Source organism: Opisthorchis viverrini, assembly GCF_000715545.1.
Source record: "Opisthorchis viverrini unplaced genomic scaffold opera_v5_252, whole genome shotgun sequence".
Classification (NCBI taxonomy): Eukaryota; Metazoa; Platyhelminthes; class Trematoda; order Opisthorchiida; family Opisthorchiidae; genus Opisthorchis; species Opisthorchis viverrini.
The window spans coordinates 337,076-358,644 of NW_008751910.1; the positions used below are offsets into that span (position 1 = coordinate 337,076).

The 21,569-nt window shown below is 44.6% G+C and overlaps 1 protein-coding gene across 1 annotated transcript in view; it reads right to left on the reverse strand.

Annotated features, from left to right (window-relative positions):
* Positions 1-3,093, reverse strand: part of T265_09067 (hypothetical protein) — a gene marked incomplete at both ends in the record, with an annotated part of 15,072 nt that extends 11,979 nt beyond the window's left edge. The window contains 2 exons of the mRNA XM_009175046.1: positions 30-977; positions 3,000-3,093. Of these exons, the coding sequence (XP_009173310.1) occupies positions 30-977; positions 3,000-3,093 (1,042 nt within the window). The remainder of the gene's footprint in view (positions 1-29; positions 978-2,999) is intronic.
* Positions 3,094-21,569: the final 18,476 nt, after the last annotated feature.

The window sequence follows — 21,569 nt, forward strand, 5'->3', positions numbered from 1 at the left end:
CAGAAACTGACAACAAGAACGCCATTGACATCGGTTGGCAGCCATATCTTGTAGTGTATCCAACCAGGCACAGTGAGGGTCACGCGGTCGCCATCCTGGAAGGCGAGTAGCACCGACAGCACCCAAGCGTTTCGTCGTCTCCTTCATACTCCTCTGCCAGGTCAAGGGTTGGCCACCTCTCTGTTTACGCCACTCCAGATTGGGCATGGAAAACAGTACTCTCTTCGGCAAACGATGGTTCGCCATACGCAATACATGTCCCAACCAACGCAGCTTCTGGTGCTGTACACATTCTTCAATGGAAGCGTTCGTTACACAACCGAAAACACGCTTTCTAACTGCCTCATTACAGATTCGCCGACACCAACCCACACGAGCTATGGTTCTGAACGATTGTCGACCAACCAACGCAGCTTCTGGTGCTGGACCCTTTACATAACCTAGAACACGCACTCTAACTGCCTCGTTATGGATTCGCCGACACCAACCCACGCGAGCTATGGTTCTGAGACAACGATTGTCGAACACCTGAAGACGTCTCAGGTTCGCTGCTCGAATAGGCCAAGTCTCACAGCCATACAACAAAACAGCCCGTACTGTAGCTTGATACACACGTCCCTTCAGATTCAGGGATAAACCATTCTGACGCCATAGGTGTCTCAAGTTAGCAAACGCGGCCCGAGCCTTGCAGATTCGTGCATTCACCTCATCTGTCACACTACAATCAGAACTAATACAACTTCCCAGATACGTAGAACGCTCCACAACTTCCAGTACCTCTCCCTGGATTGTAAGTGACGTGTTCAGTGACTGCACGTCCACAAGCATGTCCTTACACTTTGTGGGTGCGAAGTGCATACCAAAGGACGGGATGACTTTGGTCAGTTCATCCAAGAATACTTGCGTCTTTTCCTCCTCTTCGAACATGAGAACGATGTCGTCTGCATATTCCAGACCGACAAGGTTTTCTTCACAGGCTATTTGAACACCGGGGTTTTGGAGGGTAGTTCATTCAAGACAATTTACTGGCCATAATTCCCTCACGTACTCGGAGACATAAACACCTGGGTTTCGAAAACATTCCCTCGCCTGATTACTTCATTAATGACGAAATCAAACAGAAATGGAGATACTGGACACACTGTAGGATATCGGTGCTTGAAGGGAGGCCTTTAATGAGCTTCCTAAAGCACTTTTCCGCCCCCACAGGTAGACGAATGCAAACGATGCGATGTTCATGAGCTTCTGGAGTATACCTTGTTGCGGAACCTCGTTGATAAGAACGAACGAACGGTCAACCGAACTGAACGCACTCTTAAACTGGAGGGACAACAAGTTCCTAAAGTGAATACACATGCCATTGCTCTAACGATTGACGCGGTGTAAAGAGGCGGACCAAAACTCCACTTCCAGACCAGAATCCTGCCTGCTGTCATCGGCTCCCATGTCCACACAGCTTCGTAGGATGACGTAGATAGGCAATATGAGGGGTCTAACTATAAGTCCAACTCGAGTTGTCACGTGACCTCAAGACCCAACAGTGCTGCTACATCGGAAATGATCGCGTCAAACACAAGTCTGACAGAATCATGTAAATAATAATAAAAAATAATTGATCAGCTTTAACACCATTTCGGTGCTTATGCCATGCCACCAGAAGGAAGCACGAGGGCTGGGACACTGTCAAGTTGCTCAAGACTAGACAAGGGAGGCCGAGAGGCGGAGGTCGGGTTCGAACAACGGACCTTCCGGTCAGTAAATTCGCGCTCTAACCACTGAGCCATCTCGCCTCCAGCATTATGTAAGATATCGTTCAGGTAGGTATAGTAAGTGCACGTTCGTGTTTTGTTGAGTGCTTATACAGCGTTACACATACCTTCAACTACGGTTTCCTTTAGCTTCAAAAAAGTCTTCGACTCTGGACAGACTGACTATTCTATATAAACACTGCCAAAGAAGAATGTCCTTGAGTTTTTTCAATATCCTCCGTGCATTTTATTCCCATACTTCTGGTCGAATTGATATCTACAACGAGCTATCTGTAACTTTCTCACAACCAATGAAGTCCACCAGAATGTCACTGTTTCTGCGAGCTTCGAAGTCGCACCAGGAGAACGTAGAGATAGCCGAATGCAGATGATATTGTCACTACTTGACGGTCATATTTTAGCACAATCTATCCTACGTAGAATCCAGAAGCGACCGTGTGTTTCGACATGCAGTCTATACGCCTGAACTGTAAGGTCTCAGTTCGGGACTTTGTACTCCCATATACTCCGTTGGGACTTCGGAATTCACATATTCAAGGAATGATACACAGGATCGAAGATTTCGTCCAACTTTCCCGGGTTAGGTTTGTTGTTGTTACTCAGAGGTTTCCTTTCGCCTGAAAGGCACAAGCGAATGAAGCAGGTAGCACCATTCTTCAAGATCTCAGCGCAGGGAGGTAAGCTTACCAACACACAGCCTCACAGCAGAGATCAAAAAGTGCCTTGAATTGCGCACTAGGTGTAGCGCGAACAAGCGTAGCAACTACCCGAAATGATAAAAAATTTGCCTAATGAATGTGTGCGCTCTAAGCTTGGAAATATTCCCACTATATCTCCGCCACGTTTTAGTTGAGTCAACGGTGAAAACTTTGCTAGCCAAATCTTGTTTAAATAGGACATAAGTAAGTATTAGGTCTCCTTGGAGGCGACGATAATCCAGGGGGAACAGATCAAGCGTCACAAGACGCGTTTCAAAATCAATGGATTTTGGGCTGGCAACCATTTTTGTAGCAACGCGTTGGACACATTCAATGAGAGGTACGTCCTTCTTGCGTCCCGCCTAGATAATTTCGTTGGTATATTCAAGAGGCGGTTTGACGTAGCCCCCATAGAATATTTCGAAATCCATCCTAGTAATACGGGAGGTGCGCCGAATCATCTGTGGAATGGCGGATGCCTCTTGAGCCGATTTCTCATGGCGCAGTGAGATGTTTGAAGAGAGTCAGCTACCTAAATCCCTTTTGGCGTCCATCATCGCGACGTCTTCTGGTCCATTCTCACCACGCACGACAAAGGCGTTCGCTGAGTCCCCTCCGAATGACATATGAACGCACTTTCCACCACTCAGAAGAGACTTCCAGTCCAACAGCCACTGTTTTGCGGCGTCTACATCCAGTTGGAGGCACTGGCATTTGAACTCCAGGATTTTAGGTTGTCCGCAAATAGTAGAAAACCTGGCATCCTGGAGTTCAAATGTCAGTGCCCTCTTAATTGATGTAAACGCTGTAAACTTCTGCTAGGATTCTCTTTTCTCGTGGTTTTGTCGCAACTAAGCAAAAAAAAACAAATAAAGACGGTCACAATCGTACTACATATTAATTACAATCCTCCCACAACTCTGGGGCTCCCCAGACGGGGCGACGAGCGGAGAGCTCAACTCCTATTGGCACATATTCTGACTAATCAGGACCCTCTTCCGATTATTTCATTTCTCACGATTGTTTTTGATGTTGATAGAAAGCCTTGGTTATCCAAGACCACCTATTTGTCGTTGCTTTTTATGCTACCGGTCCACTTAAACAGATGCTATAAACAGCCCGCAATCCTTTCGACCGTCACGGATCCACGAATTGATACCCAGGATCGAAGCTTTTGCCCAAGTTTCCCGGGTTGGTTTTATTCTTGTCGTTCAGTGGCCGTCGTTCACCTCAAAGGCATAAGTGAAAAAAGAGTGTAACGATGCTCGTTAAGCCCTCAGTGTTGAAAGTTTGCTTGCCCGCTCGATGACTCACATAAATAAGCGTCTAATAGTGCTTATAACTGGGCTCTAGAGGAAGCGTGCGCAACCGTCGGAGGAGGGTTATTCCAGACACATAGTACCTGAAATGAGCGGGAAATTTCTTCTGCTGAAATTGTGTGCTCTGAGTTCGAAAATATTCTTACAATGTCCCCGCCGTGTGTTTGTTAGGCTAACAGTGAGTTAGAGTATACAATTTGGTTGGCATATTCAAGAAGCTGTCTGACGTAGGCCACACAGAGTATTTGGAAGTCCATGCGATTGATGCGGGGAAGATGCGCCGAATCATCCGTAGAACGGCGAATGTCTTTTGTGCCGACTTCCCATGGTGCAGCAAGAAGGACATGTTTGAATAAAGCCAGATACCTAAATCCTTTTTGCGTCTATCATCGTGACGTCTACTGGTCTACGTCAAAGACCTCCCAGACGTTCTTGCGAGTCCATGTTTACTTTTTGCGGACGACTTGAAATCCTGGAGTTCCAATGCCAGTGCCCTCCAAATGGATGTAGACGCTGCCAAGCAGTGGTCGTTGGACTGGCACCTTCCTCTGAATGATGAAAAGTGCGTCCATGTGTCGTTCGGAGGGGATTCAGCGAATGCCTTTGTTATGCATGGTGAAAAGGGACCAGAAAACATCATGAGGATAGATGCCAAAAAAGATTTAGGCATCTGGGTCTCCTCAAACATGGCCTTCGCACTACACCATGAGAAATCGACCCAAAAGGCATTCGCCGTTTTACGGATGATCCGACGTACCTTCTCCCGTATTACTCGCATGGACTTCCAAATACTCTATGGGGCCTACGTCAGACCGCTCCTGGAGTACGCCAACCAAGTTGTCTACTCAGGACGTACGAAAGACGTTACCCTCATTGAGCGTGTCCAGCGGGCCGCCACGAGAATGGTTGCCGGCCTCAAGTCCGTGGACTACGAAACGCGTCTCGCGACGCTTGATCTCTTTCCCCTGGAGTACCGTCGCCTCCGAGGGGACCTAATTCTTACCTACGCCCTGTTTGAACAAAGCTTGGCAAACAGGTTTTTTACCGTTGACCCAGCAAACACCCGGCGGGGACATAGTAAGAAAATCTTCAAGCTCAGGGCACACACATCCGTTAGACAAAACTTTTTTTCATTTCGGGTAGTAGCTGCGCGGAATGACCTTCCTCCGACGGTTGTACACGCTCCTTCTCGAACCCAATTTCAAGCACTATTAGACATTTATTTACGCGAATCCTCGCGCTGGCGAGCATACTGCTCCGCGCTGAGAACATAAAGAGCAGTGCTACACACCTTTTTCACTTGTGCCTTTCAGGTGAACGACAGCCACTGACCGAAAAGAACAAAACCGACCCGGGAAACTTGGGCAAAAGCCTCGATCCTGTGTATCAATCCGTGAATCCGTGGTCCTTTTTCATCATGCACGACAAAGGTATTCGCTGAGTCTCCTGACATATGGGCACACTTTTCCTCATTCAGAAGAATTTAACAGTCCAACAACCACTGTTTTGAAGCGTCTACATCTATTTGGGTGTCACTGGCATTAGAGCTTCGTGATTTCAAGTCGTCCGCAAAAGCAGACATGGACATGCAAGAACATCTGGAAAGTCGTTTAAGTACATCAGAAACAGCAGTGTTCCCAGGACGGAGCCTCGAGGGGCCAATGGAGACTGCCGCTGAAGAAGGGTGGATGGAATTCATTCTCAATCGGAATGATCTGTCTGATGGGAACGCCTCGAACCAGCGTAGGATTTTTCCTTGAATTCCGTAAGACCTGAGTTTGTGGAGCAGCGGGACTAGTGGGATACGATCAACTGCTTTTGAGAAGTCGAAAAATATGGATTCCGATATAAGTCCCTCTTCCGTGGCTTGGGTTAAACTGTTCATAAACACGAGCATGTTTGTCACTCAAGAACGGTTTGGGAGAAATCCGTGTCAAGCTTGAGATATCAAGTTGTAAGTGAGATGATCTGGGATAGCTCGCTTCAGAATGCGTTCCATCACCTTGCACGGCACGTTAGTAAGGCTGTTAGGCCTGTAGCTGCCAGGCGACAGCGAGTCAACAGTTTTGTAGAATGGCTTCTTTGCTTCCTGCCAAGCTGAGGAAAGACGGGCTTTGTTAAACGACTGACGAAACATGAGGTATGAGTGATCTGTTAGTGTAGACGACATTTTCTTCAGGATTTTTGGATGGACTTCGTCAGCCCCTAACGCACACAATGGGTTGATCTTTTGCAAGAGTTGACGAATGTCCTCCGCCATGACGACAATTCGGTTAGGGGCCGTCAGTGGTTACGCCCTGACAAGAGTGAATGTGATGTGGACGCGGGGGTTGAATATAGACCTGCATAGTTTTCTCTGTAGACTTCAGATGCCACTGTTGAGTCGATCGTGGGTCTCCATTTCCTGTCACCCAAGGAGAACGCATATGACTTGTTTCTGCGGCGATGTCCCACGAGGTCCAGAATGACGGCTTTGTTTTGGATGTTCGTTTGGAGGGGTTCTGATTTGCAATTGTTCCGCATTTTACGAGGTTATAGCTCATATTCTGTGTCCCCCTAGTCGAAATTTTGAAACATAATTGAGATCTCTCTTCTAGGAGGCGCCGAATCCTTTTAAGTAGCTTGCGCCCCATCCGACTACATGCTGGTTTTTTGACGAATATCGCGTCAGCCCCGTGAAATTCTTGAACAAGAGTCCTTTATAAGTCTTCAATCGAAGCCGGATTTAACTTGTTCAAGAAAGATGAGCATTCATGAGAAGTCTTCACGGCAAAAGTCTTGAATTCACGTTTGAGGTTCGGGATTTCTGGCCCAATAGCAGATGAAATCAAAGGTCAGCGCACAATGGTCATCATGTCCCAGTGGAGCGTTACTTGTTACCTGATTAATGAAGTGTCTTTCGTTGATGATGACCAAATTCAGGAGGATTGGTAGTTGGCCCGCGCGGTATCTAGTGGGTGCATCAACGTGTTGGATGCAAGTGCTCTGTTGAATGATTTAGGCCAGTGCCGCCTCAAAATTCCACTTGATCCGATGCGCATTAACTCCACTCAGGAGGCCCTTGGAGCGCTCAAGTTATTTACCAGCGGGATATGTGTAAAATGGTAGCTGGAGTAGAGTTGCTTGGTGGTTTGTTTTCAGGAGGACTCAAAGCGCAAAGGTGAACCACACCGCGAATGAGGGAATCGGATTCGCTTGGAGGGGTTTTTTATCCACCGTGTATCACAAAATGTACTGGTGCCCAGGATCGAGCCTTCTCTCCAGGTTTCCCGGATCGGTTTTGTTCTTTCATTCAATGACTACCGGTCACGTGAAGGACACAGGCGGAATTTCTGAAACTGGTCATTTATTCCTGCTTCTTAACTCCTCTGCTGCTTTACATCCGCCTGCGCCAGGCATCAATCTCATTTCCGAACAGGCTTTCGATGCAAGTTGCCTAGTTAAGGGCTCTAGTCGCCCTCGCGTCTAGATACGGTTCTGATGTTATCCCACGTTGAAATTGGCGACCAGTGATACTTCGGTGTCACATAATTTTCGGACCCCACATTCACAAGCGTTGCCTTGAAACATGATCTACTGTGCGTAACATAGCTCACTGCTCTCCAATCCTCCTGTTTTTACTGCGAATTAAAGAGAGAAAATTTGAAGAAATGGTTCCATAAACTACTGTTTTGTTCTTCTCTGATACCCTGCCAGCCTGAATCTGATGCATCTATGAGATAAGAGTGAGAGACCTAGATGTTGTTCTGATGCAAAATTTAGTTTTTCTGCGTCTTCCACGGCTTTTTGTGCCGGGTTTGGTATAGCTCTTTGTTCGATTGAAGTTGGTTTTCGTCAAAAACGCCTCGAAATATGACAGCTGGCGGCCCTGGCACACACGTGGACTGCCTAATTCATGGAAAATACTTCATTGTGCATTTGGTGCAGGCGCAAGGATGAGCATCTTTTACAATTGTGCTTTTTAGTCTATGGGTTCGCGCACAGTCGGGAACGGCGGGGCTTTTCGTGTCAGTCTCTTGCTGCGTATGTACCGAGGAAGATATAGACATCATCTAGCGTTGGCGCGTGTTAAGTCTAGAACACCAGTCGTTACAGCTGTTGTAAGATCTAGGAGCGTATCATATTTCCGAAGGAAAATCTCAGGGGCTGATATGGATGCTGTTGCTTTACTGGCTGTGTGGACGCTTGAACTTCCATTTGATTGAAACTTTGCATGGACGCAGAGTTGTAATCGACCCAGAAATATGAGGGTTCAACTGTGTCGCTGCAGTCGGGAATTGGCTGAAATATTTTGGCTGTTCTGTATACTCGGAGGGTGGTCAGAGTTACTAGGAATTACCGGCCCCCATCTGCAATAAGCAGATGAACCATGAGCGGCGGACTACAGTGAATTTTTCGAATATCAAACCGCACAAAAATATATATAATTTGCTTACCAGATGCACGGTATTGTATTTTCTTTTCGTAATTTGGCAGCAACATAAAATTTACTTAAGTGTGGGCTTTTGAAACGAAGGCGTGAGTTTCCTGGCAGCGCCTGATACTTTGGTTAACTGATGGGTAATTGTAAGTGGTGTATAACCTTACTTACTTCACTTCGGCTTACCAGGTTTCTTTATGTTCTTTATGCACGGTAAGCCGGGAACGGTGTTGGTCAAATAAAAGACCATGGTGGCGTGAAGCGCCTGTCAGTGTGATTTGGAAGTTGCCATCCCTCATGTATGGCGTTTCTTGCTATGCTTTGCCTCACATGAATCCTTCCCCTTTCTTTTATCAAAAAATTCTACTTTCGAAGAATTACGCTGACACGATGCTTCCGTTGCTACGTGTCACACACGGCTAAGTCCACACCAAAAGAGTCCATATGGAGATTATTGGGTAGGGAACAAAAATGTGTACACAGCCGACGGAATGAGAAATTTTGCCGACTCACCCGCTGCGCACTGTTGAACTGTTGCATGCACAATCAGCAAATATGAATGCGTCCAGTAAATAATTCTGAAGTAATTGCTTCGGCTATATTGTGTAGAATGCAGGCTAAAATGTTTGAAAGATTTGTAAAAAATCTTGACACTAGTACATCGCGCTATGAACTGTATTGGTGAAAGAATTTGCAGAATGCTGGCTGTTCACGCCAAACGTACAAATAGCGCTTCAATTTTGAGACAATTTTTCGTTTCAAAGAGCACCATGAATCGGCCTTTGAAGACTCTCGTAGTTTATCCTATGAGTTTCTGCGTCAAAATTTGACTGTTTTGGGTCAGTTTTCGTGAAGTTTCTTGGAAAAGATGCAAGCTCATTATTGCTTACTGGTTCTTGTGCTGCATAAACAGAAGCCAACGTTTGTGATGGTGCGCCTTTTATTTTAGCTCTCTTGGTTGAAACATAATGACGACAATGCCCCTTCGTCTTCATCACAGTCATAACCACATTTCTGAATGAGCTGTCTACATATTTACTTGCTTTGATTATCAGTACGCCTAGAACTATTGTTCCACACTTACTAAGGTTCTCTTAGCTGCAAAACTGTTACCGCCGGGCGTTTCAATGTTCGTTTCATCAAGAAAAACGAAAAATTACCATGACTTCGCTTTTTGTTGAGCCACCGCAGCAACGTTTCCATAAGAACCCGCAAACTACCTAAGCCTTTCGTAATTGAGAGTTTATTTTATCGAGTTAGAATATTTTCAATAGCCGTCTGAGGTGTGGTTCCATCTTCTCATGAACAACCGTACCGCAGCTGCACGATGGCGGAGAGCGTATCTTGTGTTCATGATATGAGGCCGTCAACAAATGCCCTTCAATTATTGGAGGCTACGAATAACTCAAGCACTTGATACTATTAAATCACTCTCCGTGAACCAAATTAACGAAAAAGACGGAGGTTCTTCCTCGTGTAATGCACGAATTACCAGTCGATTTTCCAACCCTGAAAAGACAAAAGGACTGATATACCCACTAGATTTTCTGATGGCCTGAAAACTTATGAAGAAGCTACGGAATATTCTAGGAAGGAGAGAACTGAGATGCGTGCATGGAAACTCAAGTAGTGGCGGTACAGTTAGAATCATTGGTAAATAGGTAGGTGATCTGCAAATACATGCTTTGACAGCGCACAGTTGTTAGAAATAGTTAAGTGGTAATTGAATCCTGGTTGCGCAGACGAAATACACAAAACGAACGGTGGGTGGTCGCGCACCTATTTGTATCAAGTTACGAGAATAAACCACACACGCTTTTTACCCGTAAAAGCGTGGGTCATGTACACCCCATATCTTATGGAATTTTGCAATCCGGAATATTCGGAAAAGAAAAGCTTGTTTAGCCTATAACGATGTTACGCTGCAAACTCAGTTGCTTCATCAGTTGTTATTCAGATGAAACTACTCTATCGGGGCTTAATCCTCCAATGCTCTACAAACATTATGTTAATACAAATTTCCTGATTTCTCCAGCCTCTATGGTAGCACAGGCATTCGGATGCTCATCAGCATCTCTCAGTTGTTTTACATAACTTAACTGGACGAGGACAGGCTTCAACCACAGGCAATCTTTGATGCATACCTTCAGTGCATAGCGTCGTGAGATTTTATTAGAACGAAATAGACTGCAACTCTCTTCTCTATGAAGGGAACTTGTTGCTACTACGCCATTTTACAGCAAGAACGGAGTTTGCCGCAAAATGGCTTTACATTATCTGACTCTCAAACCAAAGGCTGGATTGGGAAAGAGCTTCGCAGAGCAAATGGGTTTAGATGCATTCTAAGGTCATGGAATACCAGGGTGATATTTCGTGACGTATATAACTCAGACGCTTACCAGATACGTTTGCATCGTCTGACCCATACCGTTGTTTAGGCGGTCGAATAATTTATAAACGGTTGATTTTTCTGCTAACTTTTTGCGGCTGCAAAATATTCTGAAACGAATGTTATTTCAGTTTTGCCCGTCGACAATGAATGCCGATAAACATCATATGAACACAGTTCTTAGCAGTATATCAAAATATCACATGCAGAAATATTGCCATTAATCTGTTGTACTTACCAAGGTACCCCACAGTTATAGAGGGAAACACCAGTGTTTTCGTAGTTGAACGGGTAATGGTATGGGTAAATACTGGTTATTTTGTAATTGTCGCAAGTACTCCGGTTCTAAGAACTCGAAAACCAACTCTCGTCAAAGCCCACCTTTGATTGTTTCTTAGGATACAAGTGAGTGCGTCTGTGACCAAGAAACATACCCTGTCTAAGCAAAGCCAAGCAAGTTTGACGTCTTTCTCCAAACATTGTCTTCTCTTTCATTCTGTTGGCCACGAGCATCTTTAAGCAGAAACCTACCTCTTCCGTCAGGCGGTGGTTCTTCAGATTATTCACTTTCCCTTTACTGGTGTCTCAAGTGACACATTTAAATGTTGTTTTGTTTCTTTATGAAATCACATCAGTTATTAAGCTCATTCATTTTTTATCTCTAAAAAACTGTAAATTAGTCTTGCGTGGTCTGTTGTAATGGTTGTGGTCACATTCTTGAAAGGATATAGGGTAAGCTGAAACCCTTACACGTGGATATTGCTTACTCTGCTTCCAAGGCATATTTTTCACGTAAATTTGCGTGTTTGTTCACAACTCTCGCGGTTGTGCGATTGTGTAATTATTTCATTAATGGTTCCAATTGTCCGCGTAATGCGTTTCATTTTAGTGAACAGGCAATCCAGTATTTTTAAAGTCTAAAAAAGGTCAGAGTTAAAGTCACGGCTCGTTTGATGATGAAGAAAATACACAAACTCTCCTTCAGTGTCTCAGAGTCGTTTGGTAAATGTGTTGTTGTATCGGGATCGGGCTTCCCCAGGTATTGGTGATAGAGCAACTAAACGTTAGCAGAAACATGGTGATCGCATGTACACTTATAGGCACAGGCATTAGCCGCTTGGAATAGGCCAGATAGTTTTTAGCGTGCAATGCGTAGCTTGTTGTTAGACTATGACGAAAGTCGGGGCACAAGCACATTGGTCAGAATTTTTAATATGAATGTTTAAAAAAAACGCTTTTACCTGGCCCGAAACAAGTGAAAACGCATCAAGCAAGCAGCTTAATAAAGCACTGACTTTGGGGGAATAATTTAACTTAAACAGTGTAAAAGGAGAAGAAAAGTCAGTGTGCACGTCAACTTCAGTCTTTCTGGAATCTGGCTCAACCAATTGAAGAATATCACGAATAGTTGTAAGCTTTGGTTTGTGCAACCAAGGCAACTGTTTGTCTTCTACTGCAACAAGGAGGAAGACATCAAGCATAATTTTATTTGTTTTCTACTTCCCTGCTCGCCGCAGTCGCCTTGTAAGCGACTATTCTAAAGCATCCACCAGGAGAGATTGCGCTATGGTACAAGCATAATCAACAGCAACGCAAAAGATATAAGTACTCAGATGATACACAGAAACGAAGGGAAAAAATACGGTTAAGAGGGCAAAGGGAAGTTTGTGAGCGTGGTACAAAATGCCTTATTCACGGAATAAGTGAAAAAGAACAAGGCGCATAATCTTTTGAAATCCAGAACGAAATATTATTGATCTCCTATCAGGTAACAAGGTTAATAACAAGGTGCTTAACGTTCTGAAGACATTGAACAGAAGAATTTTTTGCAGTGTGATTGTAAAAAACAAGCCGAATTAAGAAGCATGTCTTACAAGCGGCCCTTAACATGGGCATGATTCACGGTTACGAGACAAGCTGGTTTTGACAGCTTGCACGTAGGAAAGCTGCATGCCCGCCCCTGGGACACGTACTGTAACATGTGGTGCCTCCAATTACGCATGAAAAGAGTTGCGCGGTCTCCAGCCCCGAAAGCACAAGTAAGTTGCAACAACTGATTTGTTCATAGAGTAAATATTTTTCCGCGTTGTAAACCGTTCACATATTTCCAGTGGAATGTCTGAATGATTCTTTACTAACCGGTGTATCACGCATGGGCACAAACCAGGTGTTTCATGCTTTGTTGCTTTCAGCACATCTCCATTTGGCGAACGTGTGACCACAATAAGCCCAAAAAGTGACTTTTAGAGAGGTAGACAAATTTGCTATGGCGAATTTGCCAGAAAATCAAACTTGGATATACATCAACCTAATTAAAACACGAATACTTTGAAACCAATCACAATAAGTGTGCTTTAGGTAAGCCGAAGGATCACTAAAGTCGTGTTGCCATAGCCGATTTTGATTTTGGGTGACAACGTCACGTATAACAGAGGAAATAATTTCTGCTATGAAACTAGAGTATAGCAACAGTACGGTTTCATAGGATTAGAGATTTTTATGACCGTAATCAAGACAAGGAATAAAGATGGGTAGCGGACTACAATGGCGTGATTGTATGTCATTGAGACCACCAAATAGCCTAGTATGTTTATCGTTAACAGACCACCGAAATTTCTTTATGAGTTCTAAAATACTTCTGTGGGAGTTAAGTCCAGTCAAGCACTGTAAAATATGCACTTTAAGATAAATTTTGAAAAGCTATCACATTATGTACAAACATCTGTAATCTGATGCAGTGAGGTTGGGAAATATGTATTAGAACAAGGCTGTATCTCCCGCTGCTTTGACATTCAAAATTCCCTACGTTTGATCTGTCCCTATTTGTTTGTTTGTCACGATTTTGGCCCTGGAGTCGTCCAGTCATTTCGCGGCCAACTTTATGCACACGCGACTGTCTCATGTGAGAGGCTGTTCGCTCATTTGGTTCGTACTTTTGTGGTCTAATTAGACCATTTGTTGTGAAACAGCATAAACTGACAACGTGTACACGTTTTTTGAATTTATATACTATATCAGTAATACCGTATAGAAACCCAGCCCTGGCTTTATTTTGTCTTCCCGGATGTTCTGGCATTAGGCGTCACTCAACTATATCGTTCGTCCGTTTTAGAAGCTTGACAAAAAGAAGTGTTTTCATCTCTGGAAAGCTTTTAGACGTGGTCACGGTAATTACGGCATTGTGGTCAAACAGGTAGGGGTACATAGCCACGTTTTGGAGCCCCGCACAACCCCACCAGCCGCGCAATTTTTACTAGCTAGGATTCGTTTTGTAGATAGTTTAACTTTGAACTTTGTGATTAGACACTGTGCTGAAGTACTTCATATAAATGATCCCACTTCGTTTTTCTTAGTTTCGTCGGATTATATATCATCCTAGTTCCTTTGAACAGGGTTTGGATTTAACCGATGAGTTGATTCCGTGTTAACACTGTGTTATGTTATTGTTTGTTCCATGCATTGTTTCTTTAGCAGATCCCCGCTTGTAGTCTTGCCAATAAGTATGTCCAGAGACGGGAGTAACGGATCTCTCAAGGTTCACCTGTAAGCTTAAAATCTTCGAACACAATAGTGTTTGGCGCATACACACGACGTATCCCTGTCTGTTCCACACTGACGAAGGCATCATCCTCGCAGTGAATGCAGCACTAATAGCTACATGCGGGCAAGATATCTTACTTAAGTTTTTGCAGTCCGCTGGTGGTGATATGTTTGGCTATTTACGTTGTTGCTAGATGTGCTTTTGTTAGTTGGTTAGTGAATTTGTCCATCGAATGTGAAACAACGTTATCAATACGTGGGAACGAGACTTTACTGATAAACGTATGACGTAATTCAAATAGATTTATACGGCAAATACAGAAGCGCCGAAATATTTGCTCAATATACTTGTGACGAGCGTTGGGCGCTGAAATATGGATAGGCTTCCTGTTGCTCCAAATAAGACCAGTACAACCATGCGTTCATTAAGTGCCTTTGCTCATTACTGATGGCTTAAGATAGATGATTTTTGTCCGATAACATGGAAGTTTTTCAAATAATCTTCCTGCGAAATGTCTCAAAAGTTTGTTTTCGTTGTTAACTTCCCTGCACACTCACGTTGTAATTTTAGCGTCCACGTTGATGTGAGCTGTCATTTGACAACGCTTCTTTATTGGCAGCATCAAGGAATAAATTTGTCGGGCAGGCATTTCCAGTATCACCATTTTTGTTTCAGCCGATGTAGATCAACGACAGAGGCGGTTATTTTAATATCGCTGGTATGAAGTGTCAGCTTTAATCCTCAAAGTGTGACCGCTTTCATCACTACCGCTCTGAAAAAGACCCACTTAGAGCCCTTAATCAGCAGGCCTCAACAAACGGTCAGTGTTTTGGTCAGCGAATTGAGGCGTGTCTCCTTGTCCTCAATGTTTAAGTTTAGCAAATGCATTGCCCATCGCTCCTTGAAAATTTAAACTGCTCTCGCTGCCTAACGCAAACCATCGCTCATTCATGATTCGGCGTTTTACCCAAATGCTTTAATTGGGGATCCTACTTGTCCTCCCCACTAGGTATGGGTGCTTTTGCAGTGTCGTGACCCATTTACAACCACGAAATTCATAATTGCAAATTATCGTATGCCACAGCTTTTTGCCTGGTCGTCTTGCTTACCTCAAACAGCACCACTGCACTAGAAAAGCACCCACCGATGGCGGCTTAAGTTTTCCACATAATAATAATAATGCTTATTCCCAGCTTGTTGGTGGCATGCCGTCTGGCATGATCGTACCTTTACAGTCGGGCGGCGGCATGACCGGGGAGTTTGCGGGTGGTGTGGATGGCGTGAAAAGGGGACAATGTCATAAACAGTGGGTAGTACTCGATTAAATAATAATACTAGGTTTCTATCGTAACTTGTAGGGAACAATGGGCATCAGGTCCGACTGATTGAAGGACGCAGTCGGCTGACATGAACCAAAACTGGAAAACCATTGCTGGCAATGAGTGGCCTTGGGCGGTTCTCCCTCCCCTCTTTATGCTGCTAGCGACATCATCGCCGGCCCGTTTAATAATAATAATGTTTGTTCAAAAATTGTGGGTGAAATACCGTCATGTATGATCATAACGTTACAGTGAGAATAAAATTATAACTGGCGGGGATTGTAGGCAAAGAGGGGTTGGGAAAAAGGACAGCGTCATAAGGGGTGCGCATTATCCGGTGTGGGCGTGATCAAAACTAAACCGGCATGGGCAGGGAGGCATAGATACAATGCCCCTTTAGGGAGAATATTGAGCGAAATCGGGTCGTTCGGATTTGGAGGTGGCGGGCAAAAAAAACGGGGAAGGGCAAAACAAGAGCCTTTCTGCTGGACACGACGAAAAAGGTGAAAAATGAGGAATCAGAACATCAGATCAGGTGAAGCAACAGAGTTGACGTCATCCAGCTGTCATATTGAACTAAAACCTAAAACCAACGCAAAAGCCCCAAGGCCGTGAACTGTTAGGCTCATGGCCAAGATCACAAAAAGCTTAAGTGGGGATGAGGAATTGGACGGATTAGCAAAGCGGATGAGTAGTAACAGGAATCGCAGCAACATGGTGTACAATGAAACAATAGAGACTCAACGGTGTCACTGTTTTGGAGTCGGACACAATAGTTCTTCGGTGGGTTGGTGGCAACACACGAGCCGCAACACGAACTTTAGAGAATGTTATTGAAATTGGCGGAAAGCACAGACACAGAAATGGCCGACATCCAACGAAAGGTTTAACAGATTAAAATGAATGTCATGGAGGCTGAACTCAGGTGGGGAGCTTGCTCGTACTTGTAGTTAATTGAACGAGTTTGTGAGGGAGTGCGGTGAGGAGAAGGAAAAGTGTGATTGCGGGTGTGTTATTAAACTTGGTACGGCAGTGCCATGCCATCACTGGTCGGACATTTCTCGGTTTTAAGACAGCCCCGTGACGGACGTCACATTTGAGGTCATTGTGCTGGGATGTGCGGTTCTTCGAGCAGTGGGATCCTTTTCAGACTGGCCGAAGAAACAAAGTGGAACGAAGCCGCTATAGGGCTGCAGGTTTTTTGGTCAGTCCAAGGAATATTGTGGTTGTGGATCACGAGGCAGGTGGAGTAGACAGCAGCCAACCAGATCGTCCAAACCGGGTTCCCCGAAGTTCAAAGCTTGGTAAGATGAGGGGATAGGACGAAATTAGCAAAGCGTGGTTAGTTTGAGGAGACATCCAATGTGATAAAGTGCATTAGTATACATAGAAAAAACGTTGACGTCCACCGCGAATGGGATGATGACAGAAAGTTTTCATATGGAATAGGATGGGGTTATTTTTGTATATAGCTAGCAACAAATGGAATAGGATGGGGATAGATTTGTACATAGTTGACTAGCAACAAAGGATTGGGCTTTCTAGCGTAAGACACTAAAGTACAAGGGAGCTATTAAAGGCCGATATAAGCACGCGAAGTGGTGTTGTTGTTGGGGAATCAGATGTATTAAGGCTGATGGGAGTGAATATAACCAGATGATGAACCGGTTAATCAGATGTTTATTGCATGAGTTTGTCAGTACCAGGAGAGGAAGCAAGCGTAAGATAAATAGACATCAGCCCACCAGGCGCCGCTGTCAGCTTCAAGTTAACAAATAGTGCATGGTGAATAAAGGCCTCTTCTAGAATGCTGGTAGCGGAGGGTTGGGAATCTCTGTATACACAAAATTTCTCATTATTTATGTTCAATCCTGGGGGTGGTAAGTAGGTGCGTGTTTTTGCTTGGTTGACTAAGTTGGCTTCGGTGCGGCACCACCACAATTATGACGAGGGCAGCTACAGCCTCGCACGTCGACGTAAGCCATGGGCATCATAGAGGCTCCATGCTATTCCATTTGTGTTTCTTTTACGAATTTCTTTTTTTAACAGACGATGAAAAGCATTTTCTTGTTCTTATTTTTCGTCGCTTTAGCTATAGCTTTGTTAGTTAAATGACATCCCGGACTATTCCAGCCCCACAGCTACAAACGGAAGACAGCAGTGCTCTTTTATTGATTTCCTGAATTACCATGCTCAAACAGCCTCGCACGTCGACGTAAGCCATGGGCATCATAGAGGCTCCATGCTATTCCATTTGTGTTTCTTTTACGAATTTCTTTTTTTAACAGACGATGAAAAGCATTTTCTTGTTCTTATTTTTCGTCGCTTTAGCTATAGCCTTGATAGTTAAATGACATCCCGGACTATTCCAGCCCCACAGCTACAAACAGAAAACAGCAGTGCTCTTTTATTGATTTCCTGAATTAAAGGCCATGCTCAAAACCACCGGCGATGGGCGGCAGCTACCATGGGACAATGGAGACAGAATGGAGATTGCCAGGTCATATGAACCATGGCTAGACGATGACGGAGCGTGGGCCAACGGTCCACACAGTGGCGTACCGCAATACTGTGTGCGTGTGTTGAATGGGTTGCGAGGCGTGTAATCCGTCCTTGGGTATAGGGAATTCCGATTTTTGCTTGTTTTACACCGGTTAGGGTTAGGCAGGGTGAGGCACCACTCATTAAACATAGCAGGTAGAGTGGTGCAGGGGGTAACGTGGTGTAAGCTGCTTTAAGCAAAACAAAGATGTAACAAGGCATAGTAAGGGGATGGATAATTTTTTATTATTGTTTTCATTATTTTTTCATTCACTACACCTTTGACAAACTCAGAGGTGGTCTGGACACCGTTCATGAAGAAGATGGGGGATAGTTGTGTATTTAGTAGGGCGGTTGCGGTCTCACACGTAAGGAAGTTGTCTACAGGCTGAAAAACATGTTGGTATGTGATATTTCGAAATCAATCAGGAAGACCGTTCCAGATGTGAGTGTGGTAAACCACACTTGAGAGCACAGTAAAAGACTGCTGGATCTACGAAATTTATAGTGCGTATATGGCTACGTTTGGTCCAGCCTCTGCTATAAAAGCAATCGGTACAACAGATGGTGTAAGAGGGTTATATTTAGCTTTGACTCTCTGATCCATGGTGGTTCAGTGCCCACGATTATACAGCGGGAACGTAGCAGAGGAGGCTGTTTCGTGAAAATAACTTTTTGGTGAATGAACGTTAGACGTTCTCGAGTGCTAGCCTACATGTATGAGTATAAAGTCAAGTGACAGCAGGACAGAATTCTACAGTTGGTTGCACTCAGCTTAAGATTGCGACTTTATGTCTCGAAGATGAAAGTAGTGTATTGGTGGAAAGCAGAGTATAAGTGCTCGGGCAACCTGAAACGTGACTTGATGAGAAAAACTAAAGATGCAAGAGTATCGGAGACCAAGGTATTCGACCTCAGTCGAATGAATAACAGGGTTCCTATCAAGTACGAACGTATCAGGTTGGACGGAGCCGTGACAGGAATTTATGAGGGACTTGGAAGGAGAGGCACTTCGACTGTAAGCACTTGACCAGCGAGTCAGTCTAAATCTTGTTGGACCCAGCAAAAGACAAGAGTTTTATCAGGGGGAGGAAATGATAAGCAATTTTTATATCGTCCGCAAAAAAGAAAGTGTTTACAACGGGATACGGCGTCGAAGACGTCACTGATATACAGTAAGAAGAGGATGGGGCTAAGCATGTTCCCTTGAATGACCCCGTTGGTTATCTGTAGTGGAACGACTCTTTGTCACCAACTTGTATTATCTGTGACCTATCAGATAGATAGGAGGTGGAACACTCATTTAAGGATCCTATAGTGCCAGCAAATTTGAGTTTCTCCGACTGGAATGCATGCAGGACCTGGTCAAATGCTCTCTGGATATCCAAATGAGCTGTAGCAAGTGTCAGACATCATAGGCTAGAGTTACGGTCTCAAAGAAATGAAGCTAACAGCCATTAACGGATTTCTGATGTAGGAATCCGTAACGTCGGTCATTTATGGCATTTTCAGTTAGATGGAACCCGATTAACGGGCCTTTGATCAGTAGTTCAATGGTTCGCAGTAAGAGGGTGTATGATGGATTTTTCTACAGCTGGAGGTAGTTTGCCTGGATCCGGATTTGAAATGAAGGTAAACAGCAGGTTGTTTGTACTGGGATGGGACGATTTCAGATTTGATTGAGTGGTCAAAAAGATTTAAGCTAAGATTTTGACATCTTGGCTGCCGTGACTCAGGGCACGTGATGGTATGCCGTCACTCGTCGGCACGGTGGAATCCACGGGGTTTAGAAAATAGTTGCCACATCAGTTAGGATGATTGTCAGGTTGCTAGGAGACGGGTGGTTACTCCGCTGTGGAGATGTGGAATGTGCGGCTGAGATTGTGAGATTGGGCTTGGCAGTAAGAGGTAAGTAGCAGCTGGTAAACTAAGCGTTCAGGTGTTGGGCTATATTGACACGATTAGTGATGAATATACCGTCGGTGGAACTCAGACAGGTGACTGGGTGATTGGGGTACAGTGCCCACGAGATAGGCGCTTGAGTAATTCATAGCGAGAAAATTACCTGAAAGTGGTAATCTCTTCACTGTATTACAGGGATGCCCATAAGTACTCTCGGTGAGTTGAGGACTTACTGATGAGGAGTATTAATGAGAAATCTTGAGATTTCGTATATTCCCCGTCAACTCGAAGTATTTTATTTTCCAAGGTTTTCAATAACTTATCACGCCTAGAGATACCAGGGTGAAAAACTCTTCATGAGAAAAGAAAGGTAGAGAGAAGTCAATAGTTTTTGGTATGAAATATCACAAATGCCTCGTGTGTTTGTTGAGAGAAAAAAGTATTTCCATTTTCGGGAGGCTCACAAGGATGAAAAAGGCAGCAAAATATCTGGAGTCAGGAGGTGAAAGAAGGAGGGACTCGGGAGAACAAGTTTGCTATACCTGTCCCACACGAAACGACGCAGTGAGCCCTACCTAGGAAGCATGTACCAACTGCAGTGGTAGCCAGATGACTCTCATTTGAAAATATTAAGTCCAAGGTAGGTTGGTCACAAGTGGGGCTGCGTACACTCTGGAACCAACCCTCTACACTATGTTGGGCAAGCGGCGAGGCGTAACGAGTAGGGCCCAAAACGGGAGACCAGGAAATATCCGGTAGGTTGAAGTCACTCAGTATGAATTTAGACTAATAAGGAAGGGCATGTGCAGTGGGGATAATATGGAACAAGTCAGTTATAGAAGCGGGGAAGGAGCCGGCAGCAAATGGATACAACCTACTGGTACAGGTCATTTGGTCTGCCCCGTGGGAATCCAGATGGCCTCTGGAATCCCTTCTAGGCTGAGGTTCCGGTTGGGAATAGATGACACAGGCCTGCACCCCTTGAGTTCCCTCTGTCAGAGTGGTGGATATTGTAACCAGGGATTGAAACAGCCGTATCTGGAGTTTCAACTGAAAGCTATGTTTCAGTCACGCAAATCAGACTTAGTTGTGCAATGGCGATAATAGCACGGAGAGTATGGACTTCTGGCAGCAGTAATCGAGCGGTAAACAGCATAACTGATGGGTCTATTGGTGAGCGCACCATACCAATTAGGAATTTAGTAACTTTGTTTACGGCGGAGTTCGATTCCAGGGGAAGGGTGGAGGAGGTGAGGGTACATTAAGTAGAGTGGACTGGGCGTGTTTTTGAAGTAGATCGAAGTGCATTCACGAGATGGGCTGGAGAGGTGGAAAGTGAATGAAGTAGGCTTGGATCCATAGTAGAGGGTACGATATAAGGTTAATTATGGACTGGGGAATATTTCTCAGGGGCTGGTGTGCGGTTGGAAGCATTTAATGGTTGGGGAGGGTTTTGGGACGTGGAGTCATTCAAATTGGCAGTAGGTGTGTATCGTGATAGGGTGCAGAAAGAGGCGGCGATTGTGGAAGGATGGGTGTCTTCCGAAAATTGTCTACAGTTGGGACGGAAGTTTGCGAGCAGGATGGTTGAGGCATATAAGGGTTTCGGCGGGCCGCCGGTATTTGCGGATGTGAGGTTTTACCAAGCTCATGGTACGTGTAGTTTGATGT